The 21,063-nt window shown below is 35.9% G+C and overlaps 1 protein-coding gene across 29 annotated transcripts in view; it reads right to left on the bottom strand.

Moving 5' to 3' along the window:
• The window catches only part of adcy8 (adenylate cyclase 8 (brain)), a 160,563-nt gene that overhangs the window by 16,246 nt on the left and 123,254 nt on the right, over positions 1-21,063 (bottom strand). For all 29 annotated transcript variants that reach the window (XM_087238561.1, XM_087238556.1, XM_087238567.1 and 26 more), the window contains 1 exon segment: positions 18,920-19,001. In XM_087238561.1, the coding sequence (XP_087094687.1) occupies positions 18,920-19,001 (82 nt within the window).

Genomic DNA, 21,063 nt, shown 5'->3' on the forward strand with positions numbered 1-21,063 from the left:
GTCACTATCTCCATTGAGTGCATTGTGGCTGTCATTGCCTCTCTGAAACATGGTCAGTTTGCAAATTCAGGTCTGCATCCAGATACTATTGGAATGAAGTGAACAGAAATAAATTCCTACCCCAAATCAATACCCATTTTAAATGGAAATATGTCACCAAACTCAAAAATCTGCTGCAATTTCGATTCTGATTAGCTGATCAGCAACTCTACAGGTGTGCAATTATTTCCAGAACAAATGCACAGCTGAAGTTGTTTTAAGCTGATATGGAGCCCCACAGCAATATGCCACCACCTTACAACAAACTGCCTGTTGTTATAATCCATTTTAAATACGTGCAGCACATAGAAATTCAATTTTGTCTGGTTAGGCTGACACCCCGGTTCTAACATCCATCTCAGGTGATCCAATCACAAAGCGGTCAGCCCAGATGCATTGCTGTCTCCACCTGACATTAACATATGTTCAAATGCATATCTTGTGAAAAACTGTATTTGGACTTCTTATTTTTCTGTTACACTCTACATCTATTTTTACTCCCGAAAGTCAAAATGTAAGTAATGCGGCTCACAGTACATGCAAGCAGGAATGAAATGACAAGGATGTGGACAATTTTTAATCAAATTTCACGTGTTTTGGTGCAGTGCAGTATGAGTAACTGGCTTTGGAGTGACCGGCTTTGGTGTGATCCTTTTTTTTCCAACCAATAAAATCCAATAAAAAAATATAAAAATGTATTTAATTATACATTTGACTGCAGTTTCTATGTAAAATGAACACTAGGGGGCAGTATGATGCAAACAACCTTTGTTCCTTTTCACATTAATGATATTTCCAGGGATTTGTTATCAACAAATAACAAATTATTTCAGAGCAGCTCTTTGTACAACACCAAATAAACACTTAATAGCGTCTATGATTTGTAATAGATTGCATTTACCTAAATCATCTATCTTCATATGGACAACTTTTCAGGCTTGGTTAGTTTGCTTGGTAGCTTACTATGTACAGTGTAGAGCTTAGATTAGAGTCTTATGAAGCACGGTTCCACAAAAGAGATAAAAGCAGTGTAAAATCAAGTTAAAATTGTGTTATTGCAGTGTACTTTTCTCTTTGGTTTGCTTTCTAAAACACTATATGTTGAGTTTAGGGAAAGATTTAAGATTTAACCCCTGTTTTTCCATTGTTGTGCACAAGGTAAAGTCTAGCAGAGATACAGCTTTGTATACGCACAATAATATTTACAATTAAAAAATATAATATACAATTAAAATTTTTATGCCACTGTGAGGGTTGGGGTAGGACTAGATGTTAATAAATGCAATTTAATCTGTAATTTAATTAATAATATGAATAATACTCACCCATGTATAATTACTGTTTTTGCATTACTGTGAAGGTTGAGTTTAGGATTGAGGTGGGGTTAGACATTAAAGGGGTGGTCTAGAATGTAATTTTAAGGCTTGGTTGTGTTTATAAGATGCAAAGCAATGTGTGCTTATGTTTCACTTGAAGGAAATCGTGTACATTTTTCATATATCTCACTTTGATTATATACAGCTACTCAGCTAACATGAAAACGACTGTCATATTTCCTAGTTCCTCTAAAAGGCCCGCCCTTAAGTGACTCTGATTAGTCATCATCATAATGTGCTGCTATTGGCGGATCGGCTCCACGTCACGCCCGTAAAAGCACACGCTTTTCTGCTGTGTAAACATGCAGTCAACCTCCTGCCCACTCTCTAAAATAAAATCTGACAAGTGTCTGTAACTAACGAGTGAAAATGGGGTGCAGCTCCTTTAACAGCGTCTGTGTGTGCGTCTATGTGTGTGTGGTGTGAACTTTCTGTAACATGCACATGTGCGCGGGACTTTCTTTTGGTTTTTCTCTGATGCTTGGATTAAGTTATTTTCTGTAATATATCGTGACAGAAGAATAAAGCACAAGATGTGGTATGCTCCCTGTTGAGCCTTGATTTATTATTCTGCTGCGACCACGAGTCAGGTAAGCTAATCTGTATTTTTTTTTTACTCTATGTGTTACATGACGTCTTTCAAGTGTATCGGAATATGCAGGTGTAAGTAATATGCATCATCCACATATCTTTTGCGACTTCATTATCTGAGATGTGAAATACATGGAAAAGCTGCCTGAAGACAATCAGTGCAGTCCCGTGCGCACACACACTGGTGGAGTGTGTGAGTGTGTGTTTACAGCAGTTTAACTGATAAATATGAATTTGTAGCTAAATCGTTTGCCCGCAAAGCAGCATTTTGCATTGTTTACATCATTGCTACAGCATACCGTTAACGCTAGACACTGTACATGTCATGATCAATTTTAACAAATAAAAACACTTACTTGTAGCTTACATCTTCTGCTTTGAGGAGATTTTAGCCAAATCTAGCACTGAACTGGGAGAGATTCTGGAGCTGTTTTGTCAAATCATGCTTGCTGTGTGTTTTATAATTCTCTGGAACATAATTAATATTGAACTGTAAGCACTTCTGTCTTTGTGTCGTGTCCTTTGGAAGCCCAAATACAGAACCAGAAGAAGCTCTGTGGAAACAGTGTTTAGACGCATTTTTAGCTTTATCTCTGCTATAACGTTACAGCGCCTCTGGCCACGGCCCTTACCTGCAAGCGCAGTGTGGGATGCGCAGTAACAAACTTTTGTGATCTCACAGGGGGCGGAAGTATTTTTTGTAGTCCCCAAAATTCGTTCATTGTAGGCTTTGCTAAGCTAACTCTGTAAAAACCAAGGTCTCCCTTTGCATTGAACTTAGAACTTTTTACATTCAGAGATATTATTTATGTTCACACAGGTACATTACACATCAACTAAAGTTTAAAATATGAGATCGTAGTGGACCACCCCTTTAATAAAACAAAATTATTGGGTAATTTAATGATAAAATATAAACAATACTTATTAACTTCTGGCCACAGCTGTATCCCTACTAGCAACAACCATGTAGGAGAACATGTATCTGAAATGCACAACAAAATGTACCCATAGTAATGTATTTCAGATTTGCAAAAATGTAGACAGCGCCCTCTAGTGGATTTGACATCTAAAACATGCAATGTAACATACCCGGAGCAATGTATTTGACCTATTTTGCAAAAACATAGGCTTAGACACTTCCAATGAATCTTCCTGTGTTTGAATGCATTCAGCCACATAAGCATTTACATTTGGTTAGACCAGGGATGTCCAGACTCGGTCCTGGAGGGCCAGTGTCCTGCAAAGTTTAGTTCCGACCCCAATCAGACACAGCTGGCCTAGCTAATCAAGATCTTACTAGGCAGTCTAGAAACATCCTTGCAGGTGTGTTGAAGCAAATTGGAGCTAAAATCTACAGGACACCGGCCCTCAACGACCGAGTTTGGACACCCCTGGGTTAGACCATCTATGTCATATTCAGTTGCTGGAGGGCCGCAACCTTGCACGCTTTGATCCCAACCTTGCTTCAACACATTTACCTGTAGGTTTCAAACAAGCCTGAAGGACTTAATTAGTTTTATCAGATGTGTTTAACCAGGGTTGGAACTACACTGTGCAGAGCTGTGGCCCTCCAGGAGTTTAACAACCATGGTTTAGACCAGGGGTCTCAAACTCGCGGCCCGCGGGCCATTTGCGGCCCTCAGTGCAATATTTTGTGGCCCGCGCCGACCGCTGTACTCTGACAGAATCAGCGGAGCGGGGAGAGAGAGCGCTCCCCGCTCCGCTGATTCTATCTGTACACAGCGCGCTTGTCACTCAATGCGCATTGTCGCGCGCGTTCTGATCAGCTGTGTTGTCGCGCGCTTACTCAAGAGCGGTGTTATCGCGCGCCTACTGAAGGGCGGGACCAAGGGTGTGTCGCGTCGCGGGGGCACTTTTGATCATTTTGGAAGGGCACTTGAGCCCTATGTGTGCACATGCCTGCCCTGCATCTTATATATATTATCAGCCTGATCTCACAAGAAAACGTAAGTATTTTACGTTTTGCCAGTTTAGTGGCTAATTCGTACAAATTCGTACGAGTTCAGTCGTACGAAATGGTACGATTTTTAAAAGGAGGCGTGGCACCTGACCCCACCCCTAACCCCAACCGTCATTGGGGGATAAGCAATAAGCAAATCGTACTAAATTGTACGAATTAGATCGTACGAATTCATACGAATTAGCCACTAAATAAAATAGTTAAGAATTGCCGTGAGATTGTGTTGATATTATAGGTAGATAGAGACTGGTACAGACTGATGTGACTGGAGTGGGGTGGGGGTGTTTTATTTATACATATATACGCCTTTTTTTAGGTGAGGGAATGGAAGTTTTGAGTGAGTTCCCCCACTTTTTTTCCCTAGGACTTCAATAAGTCAAAGTACAGGTCTAGACTTAATGATGATCATCTTTAAGCCATACTGAGGGTCTCAACTGCTTCCGCTCTAAAGCCAAATGTGGTTCAGATTTGTTAGAAGAAGCGCTGTCAAGTCTCTGGCAGCAAGAAGTAGGCAAAAGATGCCATGTTCAGAAGAACTGTTCATAATCTTCACTCAATGTTCTATTAATGTTCAGGACACTTTATGTTCAGAAGAAATATTTAAAACTGTTATTAATGACATTTGAGGACTTTTTTTTGTGGAATCCCTTATGCGGCCCAGCCTCACCCAGACTTTGCCTCCTGCGGCCCCCAGGTAAATTGAGTTTGAGACCCCTGGTTTAGATGGTTCGAATCAGTATTTAAAATAGTCTACTTGCTATCAGCCTGACAAAAACTCATCTTCACAGCAAGCAAGGTGTAAGCAGGGTCCTGGCTGTTTATATCTGGACATGCATCTCAAATGCGTCTCCTGTGGGCACTTGTGTTGAGATTTTGGGAATGCACACAACACTCACTATGCCCGTGTTACTGCATATTGACAAAGTGCAAAAAGCACTCTCTAGGATGTATCAGGACAAATTAGTGTTTACACTCCAAATCACATGCACTTCTGTCTACATCTGTACAGTATGTGCTTTCAGTAATTAAATCACAACACATTTGGGATTTACAGCACTGTTTGATTTGAATTTAAGACACTGTAGGAAAATAGAGTTTAAAAATAATAGTTATCACCATACTTCCCTAGTTGATTGATTTCAGTAATAATTGCGTATGTTTTTTGAATTACACGTTGTCTGAAATATTGTTTATATTTTATTAAATATTTGCTATGTTAGTGTTTAATCAAAAAATTAAATATAAGTAAAACAAAGGTTATGTTTTTTGTGAAATTAATAGTCAAAAATAAAGTCATAATATAGATTTAAAAAATTGATAATAAAGTAGAAAGAGTATATGCAATTAATGTATTTCTTGGTGTTGTATTGGACCATACAATTAGTTGTAAACCGCAAATAAATAATGTGATGTCAAAATTAGTAAAAACTGTAGCAATAATGTTCAAAGCAGGATTTATCTTGGAAAATGAATCAATGTATGTATTATAACACACTTATGTTGCCATATATGAGTTATTATTGTGTTGAAATTTGGGGCAATATAAATCTAACTTGCAATCCTTATTTACAATGCAGAAAAAGTATTTAGACTGATAGAAAATGTGGGGTATTTGGAGCATACAAATCCTTTATTTTTTAAATTGAAGATACTTAAGTTCAATGATTAGGTTAAATTAAAAACAGCACAATTTATGTTTAAAGATAGGGATAAAATATCTCTGAAATGAATACAAACTTAATATATAATCTGGGATATAATCTGGGGATATAATCTGATAGAAGAACAAAATTTTAGGAGGTTGAAAACAAGGACAACTTTAAAAAGTGTGTGTATGTCTGTATGTGGTGTGAAAAAATGGAACAGTCTAGAACAGATTCTCAAACAATGTCTCGATATTAATCAATTTAAAACGTTGTATAAATGAATATTATAAAAGGAATATAATGATGAATAGAGGTGATTGAAAACGAATAAATGAGAAAGGTATGATGCACTTTCAATTAACGGCTGTTTGTGGTACTATGTTTTTTTGGGTCTATGTTATAAAATGTAAATGTACAAATGGAATCAAACATATATGTCAAAGATGCCAAAAGTATAAAATATGTCTCATGTAAAAAGCAAAGATAAGTAAATAAATAAGTAAGTAATAGACTAATGATGCATGTGATAATGGGGGAAAATAATAAGCTTGTGCTTCATCATGTTCCATTTCAACCATGTTGAAATGTATTTTTTGTTAAAGAATTTTTAAGCATATTATTTTTTTTTTCGAAAATAAATAAATCAAATCAAATAAAATTTTTGTTGTTTTAAAAATTAGAGTTACAGGTTTATACTGAGGTGACTTTTATAATCTCTATTACTCCATAATTTCGGAAATAGCACAAAGGTTAAGAAAATAAGTATATTTTCACAACCTTTATATCAGATATGCCCTTTTTGTTATAGAGAGCCAAAAAACAAATATTATTGAAGCCGTGGGCCGAAAGATAAGTATACCAAACTATATTCAGTTCAACCTCCCAAAGGTGCTGCTGAAACAGTTCTACACTTCCATCATTCAATTAGTCATCTGCACGTCAATAGCTGTCTAGTTTAGCTCAGCTACCAAATCCGACCTCTGAAGACTACGTTAAATAGTTCGGACTGCTGAGTGAATCATTGGTACAACCCTTCCTACTCTCCAAGAACTGTACTTATCAAGAGCGAGCAGAAGGGCTGCCAAAATCGCTCTGGATCCCTTACACCCAACACACTGCTTCTTTGAACTGTTACCTTCTGGTCGATGCTACAGAACAGCCCTACACAGAAACAGTTTCCTCCCTCAGGCAATCCATCTCATGAACACTTGATGATAATAATTATGAAACAAACATTACTACTTGCTATACACTTTTTATACACATATTCACTTATTTAAAAACACACTTTACATACCATTTTGCACACAACAGCTGCACATAATGCTGTATATAGTAATATAGCTGTACATACACTTGTCAATTTGTATAATTGCATTCACTACTTACTTCTATTTTTAAAATATATTTATTATCTGTTTTTTGTCCTGCATCTGTAATTCTGTTGCACTGTAGAAGCTCTGTCACGAAAACAAATTCCTCGTATATGTGAACATACCTGGCAATAAAGCTCTTTCTGATTCTGATTCTATTTTACATCAAGGGTGCAATGGATCATTTGCTAATTAATGTCCTGATATTTATAAACAAATTACAAATATTTATAAACAAATAAATATTTTTAAACAATCACATATATAACAGTGTAATTTAATGCTGAATACACTAGTCAAGCAGAATCTGCCTTTACCTTGATTCGCTCACCAATGTCCTCATTGTCTTCTATCTGTCGGGTGACAGTATGCACATTTTAAACTAAATCTGATTAATTTAAACCTTATAAATTGAAACATTAATTTCAGTAAGTGTTTTTGTAGCTAAACAATAAAACAAATGAATAAAAGGTTACATAAAATTTGAAATGATTATCTCTAAACCATTCCCATTGTTCTCCCTCTCTTCTCAGATGGGATGGTGGGCCAAATCAAAGGTTGCAACTTTGGCCCACAGGCTCTAGTTTGGGCGTCTCTGCTTTATATAACAAAGCTAAATATGTATGAATATATCCTTTTGCAAAAAAAAAAAAAAAAATCAGAGTATAGATAAGCAGAATAAAACTGTTTTTATAAGTGTACACTGTAAGTGCTGATAGAGATGTAAGGATTAGTAGTGCATTAGTAAATGTAATTGAAATCTACACGCATAAACTGAACACATGCATAGATAAAAGACTTTTTTCTTAGCTTTTTTACACTAGACCAAAAACACACCTTAAGAATAGAAAGCAAGGCCGAAATTGAGTTTTCTTCAACAGTGTTTAAACACACACTTAAAACCAAGTGTAAATCGACTCATAATTCAGTTGTCTTTTCACTTGGTGCTTTTTTTAAATGATAACTTTCAAAGTCTTTGTCTTGTTTGTACTCAGTGATATGTGGGACAGTCTGCATCTGGGTCATTTTTAACTTCCTGGTAACCATGAGCAGAAGAGTCTCGCATCCTCTGCCCAATTTGTGCATTTGCTTTACTCCATTTAACTGAAACACTCAGTCCACACTTACAGCTGTCCTTTAGCCTCACAAAATACGATCCCAAACCCTCATCTGCGACTATCAGAGCAATAAAAACCTCACATTAAAAGAATTAAGTTTCAGTGCTTTGAAATGAAATGTCAGACAGTTTAATAAAGGTTTAACTCTTCCGGCTCCACACTAAACTTTAACGTTGCTCTCTTAAAAAGGACAAAGTAGCTTTTAGAAGTCTGGGGTCAATTGATTGTTTCATAGAAAAAGTCGATGCTCATGATGTCATTTATTTGATCAAAAATAAAGTAACAATAGTAACACAATTAAATGTTATTTTCATATTCAGTGCTATGCAAAAATCTTAGGCCACCACCAGCATTGGGAGCATAAAGCTTTTGCACAAATCTAAAAGGTATGGAGCAAGTGCAGGGTTATTACTTTTGGGTGAGCTACACCTTTAATATACAAACAGAAATAATGGGAAATATGTACACAATATTCAGAACAAAATTACTTTTGGAATCAAAAGACTAGCATCAAAAGTGTGTTTAACGAGACCTCTTTAGCACTTTTTGTCGAGTTTTTTCTGAAATTATGTGCTATTTAATTTCAAGCATCTTTCAGCATTTCTAAAAGTTCTTTCTTAGATACTGTAACATGTTCTATCCTCCTTTTTCTCTTCAGGTAAATCCCATACTGCCTGTACTGTATATAATATTTTATGACTGTCTTTGTTTCATCTGTTTTTCTTTCCAAATATGATCTTATTACATTAGCAGTGTGTTTAGGATCATTATCATGCAGAAAAATAAAACTATTACTAATTAGCTGCTTTCTAGTAGGAATTACATGACAAATTAAAACCTGTCTGTACAGCATTCCCAATTCCCAATTCAGGCACTATTGACAACAGCTCTGGCAGAAATCCAGATCAAACCAAGACAGAAACTGCAGTATTTTTTGTGTTTTAACAACTGGAACCAAAAAAAATCAACCACAATTGAAACTGGGGCCTAAGACATTTGCATAATTACGTATATACTTTACACACAACCAAAGGCAAAATTATTAGCTCTTCAGTGCATTTTTAAATTCTTTTTAAAATATTTCTCAAGGGCTGTTTAATGGAGCAAGAGAATTTTCATAGTGTTTTCTATAAGATTTTTTATTTATTATTCTGATTTAAAAATATTTGTTATGGTCAATATTATTAGCCACTCTACGAAACCCCTCTTTACCCAATTAAGTGAAGCTTATTTATAAACTTATTTTGAAAGGAGCACATGCTTATGATTGAACACAGCTATAAACACTATAAACACAATAAATACCCTAAGTTCCATATCACATATCATATTGAAGAATGCCCCCTTCAACACCTACTCCTCCTCCTTTCCTACATGGGTGGCACGATGGCCCAGTGGTTAGCACTGTTGCCTCACAGCAAGAACGTCACTGGTTCTAGTCCTTACCAAGCCAGCTGACTTTTCTGTGTAAAGTTTATACGTTCTCCCCATGTTCATGTGGGTTTCCCTCGGGTCCCCTGGTTTCCTTGCACCGTCCAAAAACATGCAACTTAAGTTAATTGACAAATGCAAATTGGCACCATAGATGTGCTCCTAGTGAGCAGTAATCTCTTAAGAGCAATCACTATCTGTTCATTAGCTACTACAGTAGTACAGAGTAGGGGAGAGATCTACCTGAGCTCAAACTCCCCTCTTACCCTGCAACCAGAGGGAGCCCTGGGCTCGAGGACCTTAGGAGCCCAGGGCTTGACATGCTGCTTGGACAGCATGCCAAACATGTTTTATAATCAATCAAGCGTGAACTCTTGAAAGCTTTATATTTCACTTTAAGCTGATTACTAGTACCTTGAAAAATTGGTAGTAAAATATTATGCACTGTCATCATGGTAAAGACAATAGAAATCAGCTATTATAAATTAAAATATGTTAAAAAAAAAAATCTAGTCTAAGTTAAACAAAATATTTTAAAAAATTCTAACATTTTTTATAATTTTGACTTCAGCTATTTAATGTCAGATCAAGCTTTCTGAGGACAACATATAGACTGCAAATAAGAAAAGGGAATATTTATTTTTTAAATACCTTTTTATATTTTATATTAATTTTATATTTTTATACATTTTTAAACAGTTGTGACATTTGGTGACCCTGTGACCTTTAGTACTAAATAATATACACTAACCGTCCACTTTATTAGGTACACTTGTAACTTACATTTCTAATCAGCCAATCACATTGCAGCAACTCAATGCACTTAGGCATGTAGACATGGTCTGGACAATCTGCTGCAGTTCAAACCGAGCATCAGAATGGGGAAGAAAGGCGATTTAAGGGACTTTGAACATGACATGGTTGGTGCCAGATGGGCTGGTCTGAATTTTCATGCACAACCATCTCAAGCGTTTACAGAGAATGGCTCAAAAAAGAGAAAATATCCAGTGAGCGCAAATGCCTTGTTGATGTGAGTCAACTCTGGGAGAGACAAAGGATCTAAAATGCTTCCTAAAAATATTGTCTATTTTCAACCAAATGTAAATGCTTAGGCGGCTGAATACGTTCAAACATTAAAAGGTTTATTGGAAATACGTGCATTAGTCTTATGTTTTTGCAAAATAGGCATAATACGTTGCTCCGAATATGCTTCGTTGCATATTTTAGACGATGTTTGCATGGCCAGGCTGATTCGAGCTGATAGAAAGGCAACAGTAACTCAAATAACCACTCGTTACAAACGAGGTATGCAGGTATGCATAGATGTGCAGCCAACAAATCTGCAGCAACTGCGTGATGCTATCATGTCAATATGGACCAAAACCTCTGAGGAATATTTCCAGTAATATGTTGAATCTATGCTAAGAAGGATTAGGGCAGTGTTGAAGGCAAAAGTGGGTCCAGCCCAGTACTACTAAGGTGTACCTAATAAAGTGGCCGGTAAGTGTATATTAGCACCACAAAAGTATCTATTAATACCTAAAAGACACACTTTAGCACCATAAAATTACAGCTATTGTACCTTTTTTTTCCTAAAAGCGCTGGAAAAAATAATCACAGCTTTCAAGCAACAAGCATAGACGATGACATCACGTTTTATACCTTTACTACACGGTACTTAACAAGCATCCTGAACGTCTTGTCAGTGTCGTGACCCTCGGCAATACATCTCAAATCTATCAGCAAATGAGCCGTGCTGCGTTTCTAATATCTTCCTTCATCCAGGCTTCACTTCCAAACCAAGAGCTCCAGCAAGGTTCTCCCTAATTAAGCAGTAGCGCACGCTCATCTGCATGCATTAATATCCAGCTTTAATTGAAACTGTTTCACAAAGGCGTCCAGATTGAGAAATTAATTTACTAACAGTCGGGGCATGATGTAAGTGTTTGTGCGTATCTCTGTGTGTGTGTGTGTGTGTGTGTGTGTGTGTGTGTGTGAAATCCATGTGTGCATTTATTAGTGCATGCTCTCAGATTGAATATGGAGTGAAAGATGATTTTATGAGGAGTAATTATGCAAGTGGGGCAGACAGGGGTGTACGACTGTCCGAATGATTATTAAAAGCACATCAACAAGTCTGACCTCCATTAACCCCTAAAACACACACACATGCAAACGCACACACGCACAGCAGACAATTAAAGTAGAACATATCAACCAAATTAATTCTGACAAAAGCAAACTGTATGAAAAGGGGTTTAACACAAATGAGTTTTCGGAGTGTCTTGGGAGGTCCGGTTGGGAATCTCGGTCCGGGACTTGATCGCTGCCAGAACAGCAATTTCGGCAGCCGAAGGTTTAAACAGATGTTTCAATGGGGCCAGAAATGAATGTATTGTTTAAGGGTGATAATGTGATGTGCTAAGCTCTTGGGCAGTGATGTATTGGCTCTCAGGGCTCTTATTCAGCAGATAATATGAAAGTTATCTCCCTGACATGCTTTATTCCCTCTAGCAAGATGCCTACTTGTACTGTAGTTATAGGTTACTCAAAGGGAACATTTGCTGAATTTTTTTTTTACGCCAGAGAACCATTTGATTTCACTTTTGGAGCTTATAAACTAGTAGACGGAGGTCTCCATTTATAGAAAACATCTACTTTGTTTTGGATATTTGTACTACAATTGAACTAAACTGACAAACTAATGCAAAAAGACAAATAAATAAAGACTTTCTTTTAAAATCACACTGCTGTCTGCATTTTTTTTTTTTACAAAAAAAAAAACAAAAAACTTTGTGACCTTATTTTATACAATGAGCGTTTGTTTTATTTGGAACTATAAGTGAAATGGATCAATTAAATTGGCTGTAGTGTACGAGTGTGTGTGTAAATGCAAGAGTGTATGGGTGTTTCCCAGTACTGGGTTGCAGCTGGAAGGGCACACACTGTGTAAAACAAATGCCAGAATTCCACTGTGACTGTGTTTCTTATTCATTTTACAGTATAATATCTTTTTATTTTTCCAAAACCTAAACATTCCAGGTTTAAAATAGATTTTGAATCCCAAATCTAAGTAATATGTTTAATTTGAATATATTTAATGTTATTATGTATAATTTAATAATAACATTAAATAAATACACAAAACTTTTATTTTAGTACTAATTTTACAATATAACAGTGGTTCTATTTTGTTACATATTTTTATTTAAAAATTTCTGTGTGTTTTTACACTGCTGCAGCCCACCATATACACAAAACTAAGAAAAACCAGCTGCATTTAAAGAGTAAACCCTTATAGTCAGAGTGCTTGTTCAATTATCCACACACGCACACGCGCACGCGCGCAAGCGCACGCGCACACGCACACACACACACACACACACACACACACACACACACACACACACACACACACACACACTCTCTAAGATGAGCATAAATAAGAAATGATCAAATCACTGTCCAAGAAATGCATGCCAAGCCCCAATCCATAGGCCAAGCAGTGCCAGTGGCACCACCTGCCTAAATGACACTCTGTTGCCATGGACACGAGGGAAGGGGGTAAATATGGGCTAGCAGTTTATAGTTGGACACAACACATGGCGCAAGCACAAAGACATTTAGGGACTTAAAGAGGTCATAACTGCCTTTTCAATTTATACATATTTTCTCTGGACCACTTATAATTTCATCATCATTTAAAATAATTATGATTTAAAATGAGCAGGCTGTTTTCTGTCAATTGTTGTGGCTGATTTGAGACTTTTTTTTAGACACATACTCAATATGCAGTGAGTTTGTAGTCTGTATTTTTTTCATGCCCATGTTAAGGGCAACCTTTCAAGTTGTTTTTGCCAACTATTAGTGTGCAACTTAAGCTTAAGTAACACTTTAAAGCAGTGGTTCTCAAACTGTGGTACACGTACCGCTAGTGGTACTCAGGCTTCCTTCTAGTGGTACACGGAGGAATTGCTGAATAATAAAAGAATAAAATGAACACACTTTTAAGCCTTTGACGCGTATGATAACACTGATGTGATCAGTATTGGCTGTTCCCTAAAGCTACGATCACACCGGTCTGTACCCGTTGCTCGAGTCTGCTTAATTGAAAACAACGGAGTGAACTATACGTTTCACTTCAGATGTGATCTTATTAGCACCAAATTAGATTAGATTAGATTAGATTCAACTTTATTGTCATTACACATGTACAAGTATAATGCAACGAAATGCAGTTTAGGTCTAACCAGCAGTGCAATAGCAGCAAGTGCAGGATACAGGAATAAGTTATAAAGTGCAGTTATAGAAAACTATGGTGATATTTACAGATGGATGTACTATGAACATTATATACAGGTTGGATAAGCTATGAACAGATTTACAATATATGAATATATGTGCAGGTTGCTATTAATAATCAGTAGTGTGCAGATAGCTAAACATGATTACAAGTGTATATGTTACAATATATGAATATATGTACAGGTTGCTATTAATAATCAGTAGTATGGAGATAAATAAGCATGATTACAAGTGTATATGTATAGTGGGTGTGTACATAATTACAAATCCCCATATGCAGTGGATATGTACAGTTCAATAAGTAAATAGTTCAATGTGGTGCAGTGAACTGTTTACTTATTGAACTGTACATATAAAATCCTGGAAATGCCACACGTATGAATTGGTTTAGCACCGTGATGGCTGCGATATTTTGTTTTGCTGTGATATATATTGCTATATGAATATGATTTCATCAGATGATTTTAATAGCTCTATTTGGGAAGATTTCATTAATTTAGATTTAATTCAACTGGGATGATCAAGTCTTTTTCTAAGCGGTGCATCTGCATAAATTATAATAAACTATGAGCATATATAAATACGACAGAGCAAAACTAAAAGTTAAATATTAAGTGCTTTGTGGTTTTCTGGGGAGCTTAACAGTATTCAGAAATTGAACAATCAAACGCAAAATAACACGGCCATCATTGTATTGGTTTAATCACTCGCTTTTCTGCCACACATAGGCCTACTGGCTACTATACAATAATACTACAACTTGTACAACAGTTTTCTTTTTACTTTTTGAGAACAGTGCCATTTTAAATGAGCTTTTAAAAACACATTCTAATTTAAACAATGAAGTTTTTTTTGTTTTGTTTTTGTTTTTTTACCTCCAAGCACAGTTAATGTTCAAACTACTTATAATGTTTAAAGTGGCTGACAATTATACATATTTTTAATAATAAGAAATAATTAATTTGCCTCCTTTTTGAGCTGTGCAGAGCTGCATCTGCTTAATTAGCCCAACTACACTTTGGTATTTCAATACTGGTTATTATGGTGGTACTTGGAGAGACCATTTTTTCTGAGGTGGTACTTGGTGAGACAAGTTTGAGAACCACTGCTATGAATTATTTAACCTTTGGTTTTTGTAAAAAGTAGTTTTTGAATAAATGTTGTACTATTAAAACATTTAAGTTTAATTTTGATTGTATACAAAAAAAGCAGTTGATATTGTCAATGCACTTATTTGGTAAAATTGCCACTTTTTACCGTCATCGTGTGTTTTTGGTCATTATAAATTCTTTGTCACTTAAATTGAGCATTGCCATAGGGCTGAATGATATATAAAAATTATATATAATAAAAAATCTGACATTGCGATATTCGGTCACACTTTATTTTGATTGTCCGCTTGTTGAATTGAGGTTACATTGCATGTACATGCCAACTAATTCTCATTCGATTACAAGGTAGACTGTTAGGTTGGTGTTAGGGTTAGTGTAAGTTGACATTTACTTGCAAAGTTTCTTATAGTCAGTTAAATGTCTGTTTAGCAACAGCGTCAACAGATATTAAGCAGACAGTCTATAAATAATCAAATGGACCATCAAAATATCCGATATTTTGTTTCGCTGCGATATGTATTGCAATATGAATCAAACTTCACTAAATGATTTGAACAGATTTATTTGGAAAGATTATATTTAATTAGATTAACTGTGATGATCAAAGTTTTTTTGTTGTTAATCTGTTAACATGGATGCCAAAAAACAAAACAAACAAAAAAAGGCTCTGCTTACGCCTGTGAAAGAGTTTTAACTCAAAACTAGCTGATAAGGATGATTCTCGTCTGGTGGAAAAACACAATTGCTCATGACCTGCAGATTTTCTTGTGTATGTACAAAAATCATGCATTCATTTACTTTCTTCTCAGTCCCTTTATTAATTACGGGTCACCACAGTGGAATAAACCACCAACTTATTTAGTATATGTTTTACACAGGAAATGCCCTTCCAGCAACCCATCATTGGGAAACACCCATACACTCTCATTCACACACACATACACTATGGACAATTTAGCTCATCCAATTCATGTATACCGCATGTTTTTGGACTTGGGGGAAATCGAAGCACCCGGAGGACTACCATACAAACACGGGCAGAGCATACAAACAGAAATGCCAATTGACCCAGCCGAGGCTCAAACCAGCGACCTTCTTGCTGTGAGGTGATCATGGTACCCACTGCGCCCCCATGATGGCTGCGATATTTTGTTTTGCTGTGATATATATTGCTATATGAATATGATTTCATCAGATGATTTTAATAGCTCTATTTGGGAAGATTTCATTAATTTAGATTTAATTCAACTGGGATGATCAAGTCTTTTTCTAAGCGGTGCATCTGCATAAATTATAATAAACTATGAGCATATATAAATACGACAGAGCAAAACTAAAAGTTAAATAATAAGTGCTTTGTGGTTTTCTGGGGAGCTTAACAGTATTCAGAAATTGAACAATCAAACGCAAAATACACGGCCATCATTGTATAAATAATAAAAGAATGTATAAAATCAATAATATCTTTGTCTTTTAACCATTAATAAATAATCTAATCCTGCGATGTGACTATTGCAGAAACACACATTGAGATATCACTGCTCAAAACATTTATTGTTCAGCACTAGTAAGCATCTCAACAAAAATAGACCCAGTGCCGAAATGACTGCCTATCACAAAACTCCTGCTCTATACTATCGCACTACTTCTGTGTGTGATATAAAAAGCTCTTTTAAAATGTTGGTTTTTGAAGTACAATGATGACATCTATTTCAATTTAAATGTGAATATTCATTCATTTTGCTTTGACTTAGTCCCTTATTTATCAGGGGTTACCATAGCGGAATGAACCGCCAACTATTCCAGCATATGTTTTTTGCAGTGGAGACCCTTCCAGCCACAACCCATTACTAGGAGACACCCCTTTACTCTTTGATTCACACACACACTCATACACTATGGCCAATTTAGTCCATCCAATTCACTTACACCACGTCATTAGACTGTGGAAGAGAGCAGAGCACCAGGAGGAAACCCACGAGAACACGGCAGGAACATGCAAACTCCAAACAGAAATGCCAAATGGCCCAGCCAGGACTCAAACCAGCCATCTTCCTGCTGTAAGGCAACAGTGCTAACCACTAAGCCACTGTGCCGCCCTAAATTAATATTTTTTTTACATAAAAACCACAGAATAAATGGGTGAAAAAGGCACACTGCAAACGTGTGCTGTCTGAAATTAAAGGCCAATTCCTGCATCTTGCTATTTTCAATAAAAATTTATAAATATTTCAGTAATAAAGCACTGGCAATGAAGATAATTGTAAAATGCAAAAGCGATTTCAGCAAGGAAACGGCTCGTACCATTAGCGGGCTGTGGGAGCCCCCTAGTGGCGGCGGGGCCCTAAGCAGCAGCTTAGTCTGCTTATAGCAGGGGTGTCCAAACTCGGTCCTGGAGTGCCGGTGTCCAGGAAAGTTTAGCTCCAACCCTAATCAAACACACCTGAACCAGCTAATCAAGCTCTTACTAAATATACTAGAAACTTCCTGGCAGGTGTGTTGAAGCAAGTTGGAGATAAACTCTCCAGGATACCGGCCCTCCAGGAGCGAGTTTGGACACCCCTGGCTTATAGGGTGTCCCCTGGCTTATAGGGCTTATATGGTTATGCTTGTGGGAACATTTGGTCTCCACAATGTATGTAAGGAACACAAGGCGCGCGCACACACACACACACACACACACACACACACACACACACACACACACACACACACACACACACACAATCACACACAGCTTTCTCAGACTCTTTCCCCTGATCTACAGCATCAAAGACAACAATCAGTGGAGTGAACTTAAAAAGCTCCACACACACAGTGCGTCAGAGAGAGCAGGGCTTTTATATATCGACTGTGAGACCTTATGAAGCAGCCAATAACTTGCCTCGGTTTCTTAGAAACCTGACATTATAAAATAGGAAGGGAATGGCCCCTGATCTGCCATCAGCTCAGCGTGTGTGTCTGTGTGTGTGTGTAATAGTGTGTGACTGTGCTTGTGTACAAATGTGTTTATGGGTACACTGAAAAAAATGATTCACTGGATTCACAATTTTTTTTTAATGTAAGTTGCAAACAATTTATATGAGCTGAATTTAAGCAAACAAATGAAATCAAGTAATGTTCAATTTAATTAGTTTGTTTAAATTGTTTCCAACAACTTGCCTTAAAATAATTTAGTAAACCATCTATTTATTCATTCATTCCTTTTTTTTTAAGCTGATATAAATCAGCTTAGCCCCTCTATTAATCAGGGGTCGCCACAGCGGAATGAACCACCAACTTATCCAGCATATGTTTTACACAGTGGATTCCTTTCCAGCTGCAACCCAGCACTGGGAAACACCCACACACTCTCATTCACATACATACACTACAGTGGTGATGTGCAGATGGCGATTATATCCACGGGCACTGTGAATAATCTGCGGGTTGGGCGGGTCGGGAAATAAAAAAAATACATAATAATTAATTGCAGGGGGTCACAGGTCAGAGTTTAATTATTAATGATTTTTGCTTTTTGTTTTTTAAACACATTTGTTAAAGCAGAAATGGAGGCAAAACCTTTCTGAGTGCCGTGTGGGAGCGTTTTAGAAAAGGTTAACAAGGTTGAATGAGGTGCTGGGTATGTAATAGGCTATGCAACGGCTCTATATGAAAGCCACAAGACCGGTAGCTACCTCAAATATGAAACATCAAATGAAACATCAATGAAACAGTCAAATGAAAGTCAGACAAGAATTGAGTGAGTGACTGAGTGTGTTTGTGTTCTTGTTTTGGTGGTTTACAAGAATAGTTTTTGTATAATGACATGGTATGACATCTTTATACTCTATTATGGTGGTTTATGAGGATATGCCGGATGTACTAGTAATTCAAAACACTTCAAAATTAAACATAAGGGGGAATTATCACATTCAAAGAGTGTGTTTGTGTGAGTGTGTTACCTGCTGGCCGTGGTAAAACACAGCTAGGAGGAACATGGCCATGAGAAGCAGAGACGTCTCCTTGGTCCCCAGGAAGCTTTTGCTGTAACCAGAGAAACGAGACAGAAAGTCTCATGAGCTCCGGAGCACATTTATCACATTTATATTGTCCAGAGTTAAGAAAAACATCTGTCGTGAATGTCATCAAGAGAGCCTTGTCGATGTAATCTTTGTGTACACTGGTTGTTAAACACTTCTCATTTATCTCTTGGCAAACAACCATCGGTTTATTCTGAAGAATGTGGAATATAAAATCTGTTTAGTTCTTATTTAGATCCTGTTTAGAGGTTGTGAAAGGTAATTTAGTAGACAGCTTTATCTATTATTATTAGTAGTAGTAATTTCACAGTGTTCTTATTAGAGAGTGTAGATTAACTTACAGTAAAATGCATAATGGGTGTACAGAGAAGAACTATATGTTGTATTATTAGTGCTTGTAGTAATACAGTAAAAGTGAAATGTAAAAAATGTAGAGGTTGAATGTTTTGACTTTACAAAATTGATGGAATAATTTCATTTATAATACAAATATACTTCTAAATTGTCAGAACAAAGGTAACTAACCTGAAATATGGTGAAAGATATGACAAACAGCCATTAAAACCTTAACAATGAACTGTCAGATATCTCATATTTTCTATAGTACTTTTTATATTTAATATTGATTTTTAATAATAATAATTGTATAAAAACATAAACGATGAGATTTTTATTTCATTCTTTGTCTTTATAAAATAGCTATATATTAATTTACATACCAATTCTCACTAGTGGCTTATTACCTGCCTATTATTAAGATACTGTCTGTTTATTAAGACTCAAAGTGAATATTCAGCATGATTTTATTCTACATCCCTAATCCTATCTAATACAGAACTTACCTACTACCTTATTAACTATTAAAAAGCAGCAAATTAGGAGTTTATTTAGGTAAAATCAAAGTTAATTAATGGTTAATTAATGGTTAAATATGGTTAATTAATAGAGCTGCAGCCTAATATATATATATATATATATATATATATATATATATATATATATATATATATATATATATATATATATATATATATACATTCCAATCTAAGGAAATTACTAAAAATCTAAAATTACATTGAGCCTTAAAAAAGACAATTTCAAATAACTCGAACACCCCCAACCCCCCCCCCCCCCCCCCCCCCCCCCCCCTTTCTCAATCTCAAAAAAAAAAAATCTAGGTATTGTAAAATGTCATTATATTTAAAAGGTTTAAAAATAAAACCTAGTGCTTGGAAAGACACTATTCTTACACCCAGGGATGGAAAGTATTTATGATACAAGTATTTCAAATACGTATTTTGAATACAAAATAGCATTTTGTAATTTGTATTTGATAGCATTTATAAAAATGGATTAATATTTTGTATCAAAATACTTTAGTGTCTTGTATTTTTAAAATACTGTAAAATACTTTGCAAGACATCTACATCAAGAAATATAAATGCACCCTCTGATTGGTGCTGACTGTTATTGACTTTCATTTAAAGAAGAATTGAAAAAATCTTGGAAGAAAGAGTATGCTGTACAAATAATTTTGGATGGAATGCTGATGCCAAATGTTTGTCGTTAAAACAAACAACATAAAAATAAGTCCTACAGTGGTGATTCCTACAATAATTCGTTAGCTGTTTCAAATTCCAGTAGTTCCACTGGCATCAGTGGCATTTAGTGGACTCATCAGTGCCCACTATATAGTTAATAAAGAGAAAAGATGTAAGCCTTAAGATGTCACAACATACAATATGAAACACAAATATTTAATAATCAAAAACTCCAAATACAGTTTTTACAATGAGTATTCGACAGCAAAAAAAAAAATAAAAAAAATTCAGTGAAAAAAAAAAGCAAATGAACTCTTTATTTAACACCCTTTTAAAATATCAAGAGGTTGAATAATCATTGTACAGAGATGGTGGCAATTTTACTGGCCACATTTGCTATCAAAAATTTACTTCACTAAGAAATTTTAATGGGGAAGGGACTGATTGAATAGACCTAATTGATTGAAGATTGGCAAAGAAATTTTATGCTCAAATTTTAAAATCACTAGTGCCCCAGTAAATGCT

The sequence above is a fragment of the Danio rerio genome, chromosome 2 (genome assembly GCF_052040795.2).
Source record: "Danio rerio strain M-AB ecotype USA chromosome 2, GRCz13ab, whole genome shotgun sequence".
NCBI lineage: Eukaryota > Metazoa > Chordata > Actinopteri > Cypriniformes > Danionidae > Danio > Danio rerio.